This window comes from Astatotilapia calliptera, chromosome 10 (assembly GCF_900246225.1).
Source record: "Astatotilapia calliptera chromosome 10, fAstCal1.2, whole genome shotgun sequence".
Taxonomy (NCBI): Eukaryota; Metazoa; Chordata; class Actinopteri; order Cichliformes; family Cichlidae; genus Astatotilapia; species Astatotilapia calliptera.
Window position 1 is genome coordinate 2,362,482 of NC_039311.1, and position 15,866 is coordinate 2,378,347.

Genomic DNA, 15,866 nt, shown 5'->3' on the forward strand with positions numbered 1-15,866 from the left:
TTATTGATTCTTTCTCATATTCTTTAAAATAAAGCCATCACAGCACTCATTAAATAGGCCAGTGATTCATGCAAAGTCTCCTCTGTGACAGAGCATATCGTCATTTGCAGATTGTGCCAACAACAGCAGAATACATGAATAATGCCGACTCCTTACATGCCCCGAGGGCCTGTCTCAAACCGGACTTTAGTTTAAGACATCAGAAAAACACATTGTTTGAACGGAAGCCTTATACAGTTCAGCTGTTAAGCTTTACAGACATGACCATTGATTTTTAATTCCTATTGTATTTGCTATTATTGTTTGTTAGTGGGTGCAAGTGAAAACTGATTGAGTAAGAGAGATCAAAGTGTTAATGAGGTAATTAGGGTAGATAATAAATAATTTATGAGGATGTAATCAAATAGAAGAAAGAAGAAAGCCAATAAAACCCACTGATCCAGCAAATGTCAGCCTAACTCATTAGAAAAAAGATAATGTGCATAGATTACAGTCCTATCAGTGCGTTGCTTTGTGACACAATGCATAATCTGAATCATCTATATGCTCCATCCACACCTTTGATGATCCCTTTGTTAATTTCAGTGTGTGTTTAGCTCACTTAGCTTAGCTACTGTTGTCCAGACTATGTCTATTTACCTTACCTTTTGGAAATAGTTTTTAAGCTTTTATGCAGCGCTGACCCCATAGACCCCATGTGACAAGAAATGTATAATTTTTTCTAACAAAAAGATGGAGCCTTTACAAATATAAACACTTATATGCATACAGCATGGCCATGCTAGCCAGTGATTGCCTTCAATGCTCTGCAGGAAGTCCACAGCTTTGTGGCTTGTTGTTCTTTGCTGGGGATCTCTGTGTAGTGCATTACTTGCTTGTTCAAAAGTCAGATTGCATAGATATGGACTGGCAAATCAAAGTCTTTGCTAAGCTTTTGAGATAAGCCGGTCAATAGGAAATGCTGGTGGAGAGGTGACAGGAGCAGACTTTGGACCTCCTTCTCTCGCTCTTCCTCTTTGCCTCCACTGCAGCGCCGTAGTTTGGATTTCTTCTCTTGTGGAAATCATGAAAATTAATTTTGCCCCCATGGCTATACCCCTCCACAGGAGACTGCAGACTGCCATGGTGCTGCAGTGGGTCTTCACCTTCCTTGGTCTGGGTGAGTGTTGACTTTTCTGTGTGAGTTAAATTGGGAAACCTGTAGATGATGGAAGGATGCAAGAATGACTCTGCTAAAGAAGTAAAAGGATAAATGAAGATTTTCACATTAATATTATTGTTGTGAAACATAAACATGCTTGTTTAGCTGCTTTTGATAAAGTCACAATTAGTGCAAAACAGAGAGAACCTTTGTTTTACGTGAGCTGTAGTTCTGCATGGCCAGAAGAGGGAGCCAGACAGAAGAGCATCCATCCAAGTCATTTCATCCGCCTGTTGTTTTTGTAGTTCTGGAGAACAGAGCTCCTTAATTCAGGTTTCCAAGCTTTTTTATTTTTTGACACAGCCACAGAACCCTGTTAATATTTGCTGCCACACTTTATCCCAATGGCTCTGTTCAAGTTTACATTTGTATTCTTAGCCACTTCACCATCTCTGTAACTAGTTTATGAGCTCCCTGGTGCAGCAGGTGATACAAGTCATTCATAGCTAGGTTTGTGATAACTAGTATTTCAGTGTCCATGCTAAACACGAGCTTTGATTATTTGCCTTCATGCTATTTGTCTTTTTTCGCCAAGAGAGATTAAAAATATTGATTCGAAGCGTCCTGAAAGCAATAAAAATGAGAGTGATAGCAAATATACAGTTATAAAACCAAGATTGGCACTTCTAATACATATCTGTAAATCTGTAAAGGACTTCAAGACTCTGAGATGGTCTCCCCCCTGAACAGAGTCCAATTTATGCATACGCTATCATGGCTAACTCTGATATAGTTACCAATCATTTAGTGTCTGTTGTGTTAGTGAATGTCCTTCTCGTCTCAGCACCCACCTGCATCTTCCTGTTCTTTTACCTGATGTTCACTCGCTACTGGCTGATCAGCGTGCTGTATGCTGTCTGGTGGTACTTTGATTATGACACTCCTGCACGTGGAGGCAACAGGTCGCCCTTCCTGTGCAGCCTCAAAGTTTGGGAATACATGCGTGATTACTTTCCCATCAAGGTAAGAGAAAGCTTTAGACTTCTTGTTTTTGCGTCATCTATTTTTTGTGCAGGCACATTGCTTCCATAAGGAGACAGAAAATCAATATGTGGAGGATTCGCTTGTGCAAGGGATTCGCTTGTGCAAGAGAGTAGGACATCAGAACATCTGCCAGGTCATCTGATCTAATCTCCAGCCTGCAATGAGGAATGCTTCTTATCTATGTCCTTGGCAACAAATGATCCACAGATGGAGGACACTCCTCTGTTTCCTGTTGTAATTAGGTACTGTGACAGTGTTATACAGTGATAAGTGACACTCATAGCTAAATATATGAGTTAAAAAATGTGCATACACTACTGGTCAAAAGTTTTAGAACACCTCAACCTTTTTGCAATTCCAGTCGTTCAAGTCCAATGAAAAGGTAAGAGGTGAACAGCCAGAAATAAAAAAAAAAGGTAAGGTTACCCAAAACTGAACAATCATGTCCATTTCAGAATTCTACAAAAATACCTTTTTCAGGAACAACATGTGTTAATAATTTAAAGCTGTTCTGCAGCAATGAAGGTTGATCAAGTCTCGAAAGCTGGTGCTACTAATTCCTACAGGTTTCCAACTTTTCTGGATTACTTACAGCCTCTTCTGTCTGCATGAAAGCCGTGCTGGAACACACTGTGGTACCAGGCCCTCGTGAGCATCAGTTGAACAGTATTGTACTGCTGAAAGTAGTGTGTTGCTACAAAAATGGTGAGAAAAAGGTGACTAACAATGGAAGAGACACAGACCTTTATAACACTTAAAAATAGGTCTGTCCTACAGAGAAACTGCAATGAAAGTCAGGTGTCGGTGACTACAGTTTCCCTAAACATCAGAAGAAACTGGAGCAAAATCTGACAGGTAGAGGTCTGCAGACCCAAAGACACAACTGAATCAGAGGACTGAGTTAACAGCTTGGGTGATAAGGGGCTCACGGGACAACAGTAGTCGTAGTAAGCAAGTCTCAGTTTCAACTGTGAAGAGAAGACTTCAAGCTGCAGGTTTGACAGAACAATGCTAAAACATCAGAATAAGACAAGGAGGCTTGTCTGGGCCATGAAACACGGCCACTGGACTACTGAAGACTGGAGGAAGGTATTATGGATGGATGAATCAAAATTTGAAATCTTTGGTTCATCAAGCAGGATCTTTGCAGGCGAGTAGATGAAAGGATGGTTCCAAGTCCAAGCTGTGCCAGAACTACCTCAGGAAAAAAGAACAAGATGGTGAGCTTGAAAACAGCAGCACAGTCTCCAGACTCAAACCCCATCGAGCTGGTTTGGGATTAACTGGACAGAAGAGAGAAAGCAAAGCAACTTACAAGGTCAACATTTATGGGAACTTCTGCAACAAATATGGGAAAAACTTTCTGAAGAATATTTGATTTCTGTCGTAGAAAGAATGTCACGGGTGTGTTCAGCTGTTATATCTGCTAAAGGAGGCTACTTTGAGTCAGAAGTCATTTCTGTTTTTTAACTCCAGTTGCTTATTTGTACTTGGCTTTCATTTCAAGTTAAATGAGACATTAAACTGCACAACTTTCAATTACAAAAATTGGAAAAATTGTGTTCCAAAACTTTTGACCGGTAGTGTATTCATTCAATACTAAAAAGTCTAATAAAAATCCACATCTCAATAAAAATATTTCAAATATTTGTTTGTTTTGAAAGAAGATAAACAAACTGAAAGCATAAAAATAAAACCAAAAGCCCAGGGACCAACACCAGAGCACAAAGCGGGGGAACAGTCGTACATAACAAAATAAAGACAGGACTATATACACACAAGGGGCTAATTAGGGGACGAAAGAACAGCTCGGTGAAACTTACTTGATAAGGAGAAAAAGGGAAAAAAAGAAGAGACAAGACATGAGGGACAAAAGACTACCAAAATAAAACAGGATGTAATCTGATATAAGGTTAACACAGAGATGGAGACGTGACAAACTACAGGAGCACACAGAAGTATGAAGTGAAACTCAAAGAATGAAATATGAACCACAAGCAAAAACTAAATTGTCAAAGGTAAAAAAATAAAAAATAAACTGAGAAGGCCTGAGAATATAAGTGTAATGAAGCCAACCAGAAAACAGGAGCTATTAGGAAAGAATGTAAAATGCAAAAGAACTTAAAACTCAATAAACGCAGGAATCAAAAAATAATATGAAACTGAAACGTGGGTGAAAAACCCACGATCCATGAGAGAAGCTGCTGTAAATAAACGCTGCGTTGCCAAGCCCTGATTGTGCGTTACAGGCTCCCCTCTTGTGTTACATCACGCCCTCTTGTGACAGCATGGATGAGTAGTATTTTGTCTACACGACTATGAAGTGACTCCTGGCTTATTTTTTTAACCATGACAAATAACGGCAGAAGACCTTTTCTGTGAAATTCACAGAGAACAAAAACTCTATTAACAACATCTGCTTCATTACATGGATCGACTGCTCGCCCCTGGATGTGACTGATACTTTGGACCGAGCTGATAAGACAACGTGAAACAACAATGAAGCTGTTGTTGTTTTAGCACAAACCCCGTATAAGTGTTCATAAAGACTTGCTAAAAAACATTTATACTGAAGTTTATTTGTTTGGGTTTTTATTCTATGGGTGGATTCCTTAAAATTACTTTAAATAAATGTTTCACTGAAATCTAAAACTTATGATTACTAAAAATAATCATAAAGATCAACTTATTTTCCTCCTAGAAAGCTTTACATCTTAACAGAAAGTGATTGTAGATGTTTCATTTTGAAACTATCTGTAGTGCTGTAAGTGGGTCATATCTGTCTTTACGTGAAGAAGCCCTCGAAGCTATGCATGAAAACACAATAGAAACTGACCAGTATATTTGCTCAAGTCATTGGCTATTATTGTCCAATAGACGAGCAATATGAAAGCTTGTCCTTTATCTATAGGTCAGCTATGTCAACGTGCAGTCGGCCATAAAATATGTCACACTTGGGGCTCCTTGGATTAGAAACATGATCGTGATACATTTAACAAAAAAATACAATACTGAAAATAATTTTAAATACAGTGACATGAATATTAATAATAAATACAACAAATAGTATCGGACACAAAATCACTAAAACTTTGTCTGCACATCAATAATAATAATAACAAGTAATACACACACACACACACACACACACACACACACACACACACACACACACACACACACACACACACACACACACACACACACATATGTATATATAAAACACCCAGCACGCCCCTGCGGCGGTTTATCCTTCAAGCTCGGGTCCTCTACCAGAGGCCTGGGAGCTTGAGGGTCCTGCGCAGTATCTTAGCTGTTCCCAGGACTGCGCTCTTCTGGACAGAGATCTCCGATGTTGTTCCCGGGATCTGCTGGAGCCACTCGCCTAGCTTGGGAGTCACCGCACCTAGTGCTCCGATTACCACGGGGACCACCGTTACCTTCACCCTCCACATCCTCTCGAGCTCTTCTCTGAGCCCTTGGTATTTCTCCAGCTTCTCGTGTTCCTTCTTCCTGATATTGCTGTCATTCGGAACCGCTACATCGATCACTACGGCCGTCTTCTTCTGTTTGTCTACCACCACTATGTCCGGTTGGTTAGCCACCACCATTTTGTCCGTCTGTATCTGGAAGTCCCACAGGATCTTAGCTCGGTCATTCTCCACCACCCTTGGGGGCATCTCCCATTTTGACCTCGGGACTTCCAGGTTATACTCGGCACAGATGTTCCTGTACACTATGCCGGCCACTTGGTTATGGCGTTCCATGTATGCCTTGCCTTGCTAGCATCTTGCACCCTGCTGTTATGTGCTGGATTGTCTCTGGGGCATCTTTACACAGCCTGCACCTGGGGTCTTGCCTGGTGTGATAGACCCCAGCCTCTATGGATCTTGTGCTCAGAGCTTGTTCTTGTGCTGCCATGATTAGTGCCTCTGTGCTGTCTTTCAGTCCAGCTTTGTCCAGCCACTGGTAGGATTTCTGGATATCAGCCACCTCCTCTATCTGCCGGTGGTACATACCGTGCAGGGGCCTGTCCTTCCATGATGGTTCCTCGTCTCCCTCCTCTTTCTTGGGTTTCTGCTGCCTGAGGTATTCACTGAGCACTCGGTCAGTTGGGGCCATCTTCCCAATGTATTCTTGGATGTTCGTTGTCTCATCCTGGACTGTGGTGCTGACACTCACCAGTCCCCGGCCCCCTTCCTTCCACTTAGCGTACAGCCTCAGGGTGCTGGACTTGGGGTGAAACCCTCCATGCATGGTAAGGAGCTTTCTTGTCTTTATGTCAGTGGCTTCTATCTCCTCCTTTGGCCAGCTTATTACCCCAGCAGGGTACCTGATCACGGGCAGGGCGTACGTGTTGATGGCCCGGATCTTGTTCTTACCATTCAGCTGACTCCTCAGGACTTGCCTGACCCTCTGCAGGTACTTGGTGGTTGCAGCTTTTCTAGCGGCCTCTTCATGGTTCCCATTCGCCTGCGGGATCCCCAGGTACTTGTGACTGTCCTCTATGTCTGCAATGTTGCCGTCTGGTAGTTCAATCCCCTCAGTTCTGACTACCTTCCCTCTCTTTGTTACCATCCGACTACACTTCTCCAGCCCAAACGACATCCCAATGTCATTGCTGTATAGCCTGGTAGTGTGGATCAGTGAATCGATGTCTCGTTCACTCTTGGCATACAGCTTGATGTCGTCCATGTACAGGAGGTGGCTGACAACTGCTCCGTTCTGTAGTCGGTATCCGTAGCCAGTCTTGTTAATGATCTCACTGAGGGGGTTCAGGCCTATGCAGAACAGCAGTGGGGACAGAGCATCTCCTTGGTAGATCCCGCACTTGATGGTGACTTGTGCTATGGGCTTGGAGTTGGCCTCTAGTGTTGTACGCCACATCCCCATTGAGTTCCTGATGAAGGCTCTTAGGGTCCCATTGATCTTGTACAATTCTAGGCATTCCAGTATCCAGCTGTGGGGCATTGAGTCATAGGCCTTCTTGTAATCAATCCAGGCAGTGCACAGGTTGGTCAGTCTGGTCTTGCAGTCTCGGCTGACTGTTCTGTCTATCAGTAGCTGGTGTTTTGCGCCTCTGGTATTCTTGCCAATTCCTTTCTGTGTCCCGCTCATGTATTGACCCATGTGCCTGTTCATCTTAGCCGCTATGATGCCTGACAGGAGCTTCCACGTGGTACTGAGGCAGGTTATTGGTCGGTAGTTGGAGGGGACCGGTCCCTTCTTGGGGTCCTTGAGGATCAGGACTGTCCGGCCTTCGGTTAGCCATTCTGGGTGTCTCTCGTTAACTAGCAACTGGTTCATTTGTGCTGCCAGGTGCTCGTGGAGTGCAGTCAGCTTCTTTAGCCAGTAGATGTGAACCATATCATATATATATATATATATATATATATATATATATATATATATATATATATATATATATATATATATATATATATATCATTAGAGGCCTCGTGTGAATATTTTGAATTTCATATATTAAATAATTTCTTAGAAAAAAATTTCTAAGAAAAAAAACCAAGAATGTTTTGTGCCATCTAGTTCAAACTGAATTCTGCCCAGCATCATCTGACTGCCACATTGGGCCCGAAACAAGGAGTCCGTGTGAGGGTAGAGAGAAGATGTGTTATTTAAAGTTTCCTAATTCCTTTCATTAGCGTGTCTTTGCCCACCGTTTCTAATACACCGTCACCAGCTCAGGCTGAAAGCTCACCAGCTGATGTGAGTGTCTTGGTTTCTAAAAGGACAAAAATGCATGTAGACGAGATAGTGACGCAAATTCAAATGTATCTGAAGGCAATTACAGAGGCACACATGGCGTCATTTTCAGGCTACAAAACATATTTTTGCATCTTTATGACGATAAACCACATTTAATCCTGACGCCACCACCAAGTTACCAAGTCCTGAAGTTGTCAGTGGTTATGGAAAAGCACTTTCTCACAAGTGATTTGGGGTGATACTCCTGTGTAGCCCACAGACTTTATCTGCCATGATTGTCTTCCCACAAAACTTCCCCAGGGTACATCTATGAATACCTTTCCACTAATGCAGCGGAAGATGCAGTGTGGAGCTAGGTCCACCTGGGAATTTGGGAAAAGTAGATATTTATCCTTTTGAAAACTATCTTGGCAGGAATGATAGAAACACAGATTATGTAACGATGAAGGCTCGACAGCAGGTCTTGGTGACACTACGATAGACACTTCGCTTACTTAGTGCCTCATCAGTGGAACTGGAGCTAATGTTTAACTTTGGGAGCCACCTGCAGCAGGTCTCCACAGCACGGACACCAACAATCAGCTCCACGAAGGTCCAGTAACATGACTTGCTTATATAAGGTTTACTCACAACCTTCATGTGATCTATTACAATCTGAGAAAGCTTTAAAATCTGTGTGAATGCACCCTTATTCATTAAGAAATAATAAAGAGAAAACATTACTGGAAAAACTGTATCAAATGACTGAAACTGGTTCTGAGATGATTGCCTGATAAAAGAAAAGTGTTGAGTATGAATCTCACGCACAGATCAGTGAAGGGAGTGCTTATTTTTAGCGGACTAAACAAACGACATCATGGAGCTTTTCACTTGTGTCGCTTCAAACATTACAGAGAAATATCACTAAGTTTGCGAGGATTGATCACAAACACAGTGGCTCATAATTTACTTGCCAAAGAGCAAAATAAGCTGCATAAGCAGCTCAATGAAGCTCCAACCAATGGAGAAGAGCTGGGGAATGAATTCAGAGACTCAGCATCCGTCTATATTCACCAATTCCAACAAAAAGAACATCTCCAGCATTAAAGGAGAATCCCAAGAAAAAGGTTTGAGACAGAGCTGCTTATCTTCCTCGAGATTTTATTGTTGATAATCAGAGAGTGTTTTTTATTAAATATTGCTAATATCCAGTGTTTCTGTGACACCAGAAGTCTTTTACCTTGCAAATAGCAAGATGACCTTTGTCATGTGTAAACACTGGCACATCTCTTTAACCTTCCTGCCAAGTGACAAATATATGGAAGTACAAGATGTTCATTTCAACTTTTATATAAACTTGAAGTGAGCAACCCTGGACACTTATCGCCTTTGGAAACACGATGGGCCCCCATTGTGCTCACCTTTTAGTATTATATTTTATTAAGTGCTTTTTTCACGTGAATAAAGGGTAGCTCCTCAAAACCCAGCTGAAATCTTCTGTACTTTAAGATGTGAGCCACAAACACTTTGGAAGACAGCCCTGGTCCAGTTGGCAGAACACAGCTGTGAAGTGGAAATTTGAAGCATTGCAAAAGTCTTTCAGTGACTCAGCAGACATCCACTGCAATCATTAGGCACGCTTCTGAAATCACTTTTGAAACTCAGAATATTTCCATATTTATTCTAGAGTTATGTTCGGGAGACATCTATGTTAGCCAGCATTAAAAAGAAAAAACAGGTAACATTTATGTTTAAAAGGTTTCAGGAAGATATTTTGTTTTCATGCTGTAAAACCTTCTATGTGCATGAAGGGTTAGAAAACTTGAACCTGCCAAACCTCTGCAACGTGCTCCTTATCTCTGTTTGAGGCTACTTTCTCCATGTAACTATTAACACATCACACCTGAATCTCTGACCTCCTGGTTGGCAGTAGAGTAGCGCTGTGGGCAGTGCCAACTGTATTTTGACCTTTTTAACAGTGTGCTGGGAGCCTAGAATGCTAAAAGCTAAATGAAGGGAAGGTGCTCCTAATATCTGAAAAACACTGCAAGTGCAGTATTTTTTATTCAAACGGTCCTGGTTATTTTCTGGCACATGAGCATATTGCAGAACCTCTCAGACAAGTCAATGATTAATTGTTCTTCACTGTTTTTACCATTTCTCCTTCATTTTTGTGTAATGAAATTTGGTACATGCAGGATATCCCCTGATTCCTTTCATCAAGTGCTGCGCTGAAATTAGAGGTGCATGTATTCATGCTTTAACTTTAGGCCCTACTTAAAAGATAAGGAACTGTTGTTTGCTTGCATCAAGCTGAATTTGAAACATCTTGTAATGTCAGTTATGTTATTTGTGTTTTATTTACATGATGACACCAATCAGGGTCATTTTAACCCCAATATAAAATATCTGAAATAAACAGACAACCAGCCAAAAGTGTCATGTAACAGCATCAGCTCTCCTTTTCATGACCAGAGCATGTCCCAGCTCAGCTCTCAGGTAAAGTAGGTCCAGTGACACCTTCAGTATTTTTACTTACTTTCTTTAGGACTCTTGGCTGGAGTTAATAAAGCTACATAAGCCCTCTAGCATTCCAAAATATTACTATTTTTTTTTAAAACAAAACAGCATCAGTAGATGTGAACAGACTAAAAAAGGCATAAAAATGAGGATTAATAGATAATAAAACACCTGTGCAACATGATAAAACATGTGTGTATCTCTGGGATCCAGTTGGCATTAGACACAGTTGTGATGTGGAAACTTGAACTCTGCATTGCATAAAATCTGGACGACGGAGGCAATAGTGGGCAGAAAATGTCTACTGGAAGCTTGAATGTGAAGACATGTAATAAAACAATCGCAGTCAGAAAATCTTTTGCAATACCCAGCAATGAAATTGCTGTGAAACAGTTGCTAAACTTCAACAGAACGAGGAGGAATTATACAAGTGGAGCCTCTGGTCATTTTTAGTCTCTGGTTGAACTCTGGTTGAACGGGCTTCTGGGCCTAGCCTGCACACTTTGTAAAGGAAGGAAATGTCCTATATGTAGAGTTTAGAGAAGAAATGCGTCGTTGGTACAGCTGATAACAAAACATGAAAAATAGCTTGAAAAAAGAAAACAGCTGGACGCCTCCAGGAAGATATTCATGGTTATATGTGCTATATAAATACATTTTGATTTGATTTGATTTGATGGTTCATCCAAGAGGCTTCTTAGGTTATAAAAATGGTGGTGAGTCCAAGTTATTAAACCCTGAGTGGTGCTCGTCCCCTGAGGCGCGTTGATCTGCTATTGATCATGTGGATCATCACATCAGCCTACGTGTGAAAAAATGTGTGGGCCATTTCATTTTAAACTTCAATAACAGAACTTAAGGATAAATACATAAATAAATAATTTAAAAAACAAACAAAAACAAAACAACAACAATTTTATTACTTTTTATGCTCACTGCTGCCATCCTGGATTGTTAACTTTGGGAGGCAACAAAGCTGGAGCTGGTAGAGCCTGCAGTGACTTTCTGAGTCGAGGGAGATACCAGTTAAAAATTCTGACTCGGGGAAACCACTGCGTGACCCTGGCCCACCCCATCACATGACCTATTCTTTCACGAATGTTTGTAGAAGCAGTCTGCATGCCTAGATGATTGATTTTACACACCTGTAGCCATGGAAGTTATCGGAAAACTTAATTCAATGATTTGGATGGTCTGGAATATTTTTTAAAACATAGTGTTCGCTCAGTGTTTTCTGTTATATCTCCTTGTGTCAACCCCATAAGTTAAGTTAATGTATGTGTCTGCATTTCCCAGTTTAGCTATGACTGATTTCCTGTTTTTTTGTGTGTTCAGTCTTACTTCGCCCCGCCTCGTTGTCTGGATTATCTGTACCTGTGTCTTGCTTTCAACCTAAGTGAAAGTTTGTCGTTTTCCTGTTGTTGGGTTTTGGGGTTTTTGCAGTTTAGGTCCCCCTTCTTGCTATTCATGTCAAATATGGCCAGATCTATGAAACCACACTTGCAATATACCATTTACTTGTAGTATATACTGTATAATATTTATATATTTATGATGCTTTTTGTGCAGAAATACGGGCAATTTCAAAGGTTTCACATACAGTACTTCATCCTGCCAGTGTGGCTGTTAAAGTCATACCCAATCGAGTCCTGAAGCCTCAGGCAGGGGAGATGAGGGAAGGTTCAGAGGGTCAAAGACATTGTGTTGAAACTGAGATATTGAGGCACATGTTTGGACTGCAGCCAGAGCCAAGCAACTGCAACGCAAAGTCCAAAACAGCTCTTAGGCTGATGAGGATTAAACGATTTACCATGATTCTGGTGGCCATTATCATCCCGAGTATGTCTGCATGCACTCTTGACTATGTATACATCTACAAATATCATCTTTCCCCTCCCTTCAGTTGGTGAAGACGGCTGACTTAGATCCCAGGCATAACTACATCCTTGGCTTCCATCCCCATGGTGTGCTGGTGGCAGGAGCCTTTACCAACTTCTGCACCTACTCGACAGGCTTCAGACAGCTGTTTCCAGGCATCACCAGCTACCTGCTCATGTTGCCTCTTTGGTTCAGAGCTCCATTCTTCAGAGACTACATCATGTGTGGAGGTTTGAGCTATTGACATTTCAATCATATTTCCCATTCTTCTTTTTTATGTATGTTAAAATAAACATATTGTATTTGAACACTTTAAATATTTTTTCCTTCTGTTACAACATTGCAGGCCTGATTCCTTCAGACAAAGAGAGTGCCACTTATCCACTCTGCAAAAAGAAAGGTGGAAATGCTATTGTGATAGCTGTTGGAGGGGCACCAGAGGCCCTTGATGCCCACCCAGGCACTTTCAATGTACTCTTGGCCCATAAAAAAGGCTTCATCAAAATGGCCATGGAGTATGGGTAAGATCAGCCACCCCTGAGGCAATGTGGAAAATTCTGCTCCATCTACGCCTCTGAAATGGTTTTGCTTATTAAAAAGATTGTCAATCTATTCATTTTAGGGGTTTTTTGTAGCTTGACTCCTGAAACTTATTCAAGTGACTTGCATGGAATTTCCTGGGAAAGCGCATATTCTACTATGAGATCAGTTAGAAATAAGAAACCAATAGAGCTCAACCATTTTTTCCCAGAGCTCATCTGGTACCAGTCTTCTCTTTTGGGGAGAATGAAGTGTATGACCAGGTGGAAAACCCGAGGGGAACCTGGCTTCGATGGTTGCAGGAAAACCTGCAAAAGATCATGGGTGTCTCTCTTCCTCTCTTCCATGCACGAGGCATTTTCCAGTACTCCTTCGGCCTTATGCCCTACAGAAAACCTATCAACACAGTAGGTGAGTAAGCAGCTTTACTCCACCATCACTACGTGCAGCTGGATGGATACTTGGGCAGCAGTGTATATTAACACTCTAAAGGCCTAATAGATATCTTCCCTCAGGTAAAAACATATAGTAAAGCATCCTTGCACTTCCCAATAAGTTTTCAACTTTGTGAGAAGTAACTGACGTCACTGAGTTCAGTTTCGGTGCATGTGAGTAATGGCGATCAGATATAGAGGGAGATTCGCTGTGAGAACAAACACACCGTCCTTTGTAACTGGCTGGCACGCAGTCCGCACGCTCAGTAAACATCTTAAACATACTGTAACTAAACAAAGTACATAAAGCACTTTGTCACATCTCTGCAGTTGGGCGGCCAATCAAAGTGGAGAAGAAAGCAAAGCCAACTGCCGAGGAACTTGATGCCCTCCACCAGCTGTACATGGATGAACTCAGCAATCTGTTTGAGGAGCACAAAGGCAACTATGGAGTAGACAAAGACACACACCTGAACTTTGTCTAAAGTGCAACAAGGCCTGGGTGGAATTGGACGCCTCTTTGTAAAGCTCTGGTGCTGCAGATTCTGTACACCTGCTCACAGCTCATCCTTTAACTAAAGACAAAGTGATTGTTTGTACGCTCGCACCGGGCTGAGCAGGAGCTCCATGTGACTCAAGGCTATTGCAGAGGTCTGTGTTTAAACATGTCCTGTCTCAATAAAGCCCAAACATGTAAGCTGGAAAGGCTGTCTTTAAAATCTCAGATCAAATGAAAGATGTTCTACGAGTGCATTAAAATTCATCATGAAACTCTAATAATGTGTTCGGTTCATTTGGATATTTAGAGTTCAGAAGCAGTTGTGTAATCTCACATATTCATGTATTAAAGATTTCATGTGTAGCTCTTTCAGCTTCAGTGTCTGAGAACAATCTCTCTTTGAAACGACAGTTAGGCTGACTCATGCTTACACGGTGAAGTCTAATGTAGTCTGAAAAAAGGGAAAGTTTTCTGTGTTTATTTAGTCATGATTATCAAAGAAGCCAACCGAGGCCACACAGCCAAGACATCTTGACCTCACCTGTAATTGTAAATGATTTATTCTGCAATGACTGCCAGAAAGGAAAAGTTGCTCCCTTGGTTCTTTTTTCACCTGGTGCATGACTGTGGAGCGAAACATGAACGTGGGCCCACAGCTGGCACACGGGCCTCGCTCTGGGAACCTTGGATTTAGACTGTTGCCCTTCCTCTGGGGCTACATGTGAACATTGCAGTTGTTGCATATGAGGTGTTGGGATTTGTGCAAGGCCCGAAACTTTCTCAAATAGAGTCATAGGTTGAAGTCAGATTACAACATTATACTGGCAACACTGTAAAAGAACGGAAGCAAAAACTGCAGGATTCATTTCATTTTTTAAACAGTACACTCCATACAGGCAGCACAAAATCAGCGGGAATTTCCTTCTTTTGTCTTCAGAGATGTAAAAGTAGTGTTAAGTAAGTCTCGCACCGTTACTGGTTACTTTTAGGATTATGATTTTGAATCCAAGCATTTCACCCATCATGGTTGTTTTTACTTATACTGTTAGGTACAGGAGCTGTACATGTGGTGCCTTTGGCTGGCTGAGCTGTGGTTTTCAAAACCCAACCATCTCCTGGAGCTGCTTTTAATTGTTGGCAAGGAATCATCCAAGCGTCTTCCTTCAGTGTCTGCCTTTCAGGCCGTCAGTACTATTGAGAACAGTCTTAATGATCGTTTTAAAATTCTTATCTATATTTTTATTACCAAGTGAGACGTGAGAATAAATATGAGTGTGTGTGTGTGATTTATTGTATTATTAGAAATCACAGGTTAAAGGGTGTCTGGTTTTTTAATCTGAGTCCCAAATGATAAGAGTGTCTGTGAACTTTGGCAGGTGACTTTTATATCACATGGCACAATTCTGATATTTCCAAATGAAATAACTGACAGACTGGACAATGCCCTGCTCCTTTCAACACAGAGCAGGCAAGATATACTGTATGTGTGTACGTGTGTGATGAGCTGACAAAAATGCTGACTAAAGGACGAGCAGATGTGGGTAGAGAATAAGAAAGAGATCATCTTTAAATAAAGCAGTCTGCACGTAATATAGCGAGTCCCTTTTAACCTTGTCTTGTGTCCAACTCTACAAAGTACAACATGAATCAGAATTTAGATTTCTCGCTGGAAATTATGAGCTTGTCTATAGACTAATGTCAGCGTACCATTTAAAAATCCTGTATCTGTTATCAGGAGGCATTAACGCACATCAGACATTGATACTGTCAGCAAGACCTCTGCTGTCAGCACTGTGCAAAAGTCTTGAGTAATGCCTCGTTTCTTTATTTTATGCTTGCAAGGATCCAACCTTGTTGTAATTTCTAAAGTGCTCTTGAGCAATAGTTCTCCAGGCTTTCTGAGATCTATCAGTGTTTTTCATTTCTGTCTTGTCTGGACAGAACACTATAGTCACCGACTGGCCTCCCCACATCCTGTACCTGTACTGTGATGTAGTGTAAGATCATCTTGACAGAGAACAGAACAAAAGGCAGCCAACAGCTGAAGAAAAGTTTTGGGATGTCTGTCAAGAACCCTGCAGAACTATTCTCAAAGACTGCTTAA

The 15,866-nt window shown here is 41.5% G+C and overlaps 1 protein-coding gene across 1 annotated transcript; it reads left to right on the top strand.

Annotated features, from left to right (window-relative positions):
* The first annotated feature begins 44 nt into the window (after positions 1–44).
* On the top strand, positions 45–14,040 carry mogat2 (monoacylglycerol O-acyltransferase 2). Its single transcript, XM_026182020.1, has 6 exons — positions 45–1,159; positions 1,986–2,164; positions 12,315–12,519; positions 12,636–12,810; positions 13,041–13,240; positions 13,594–14,040. The coding sequence occupies exons 1-6, from the start codon at positions 1,066–1,068 to the stop codon at positions 13,746–13,748; spliced, it is 1,008 nt and encodes a 335-aa protein (XP_026037805.1). The 5' UTR covers positions 45–1,065; the 3' UTR covers positions 13,749–14,040.
* The last annotated feature ends 1,826 nt before the right edge of the window (positions 14,041–15,866 follow it).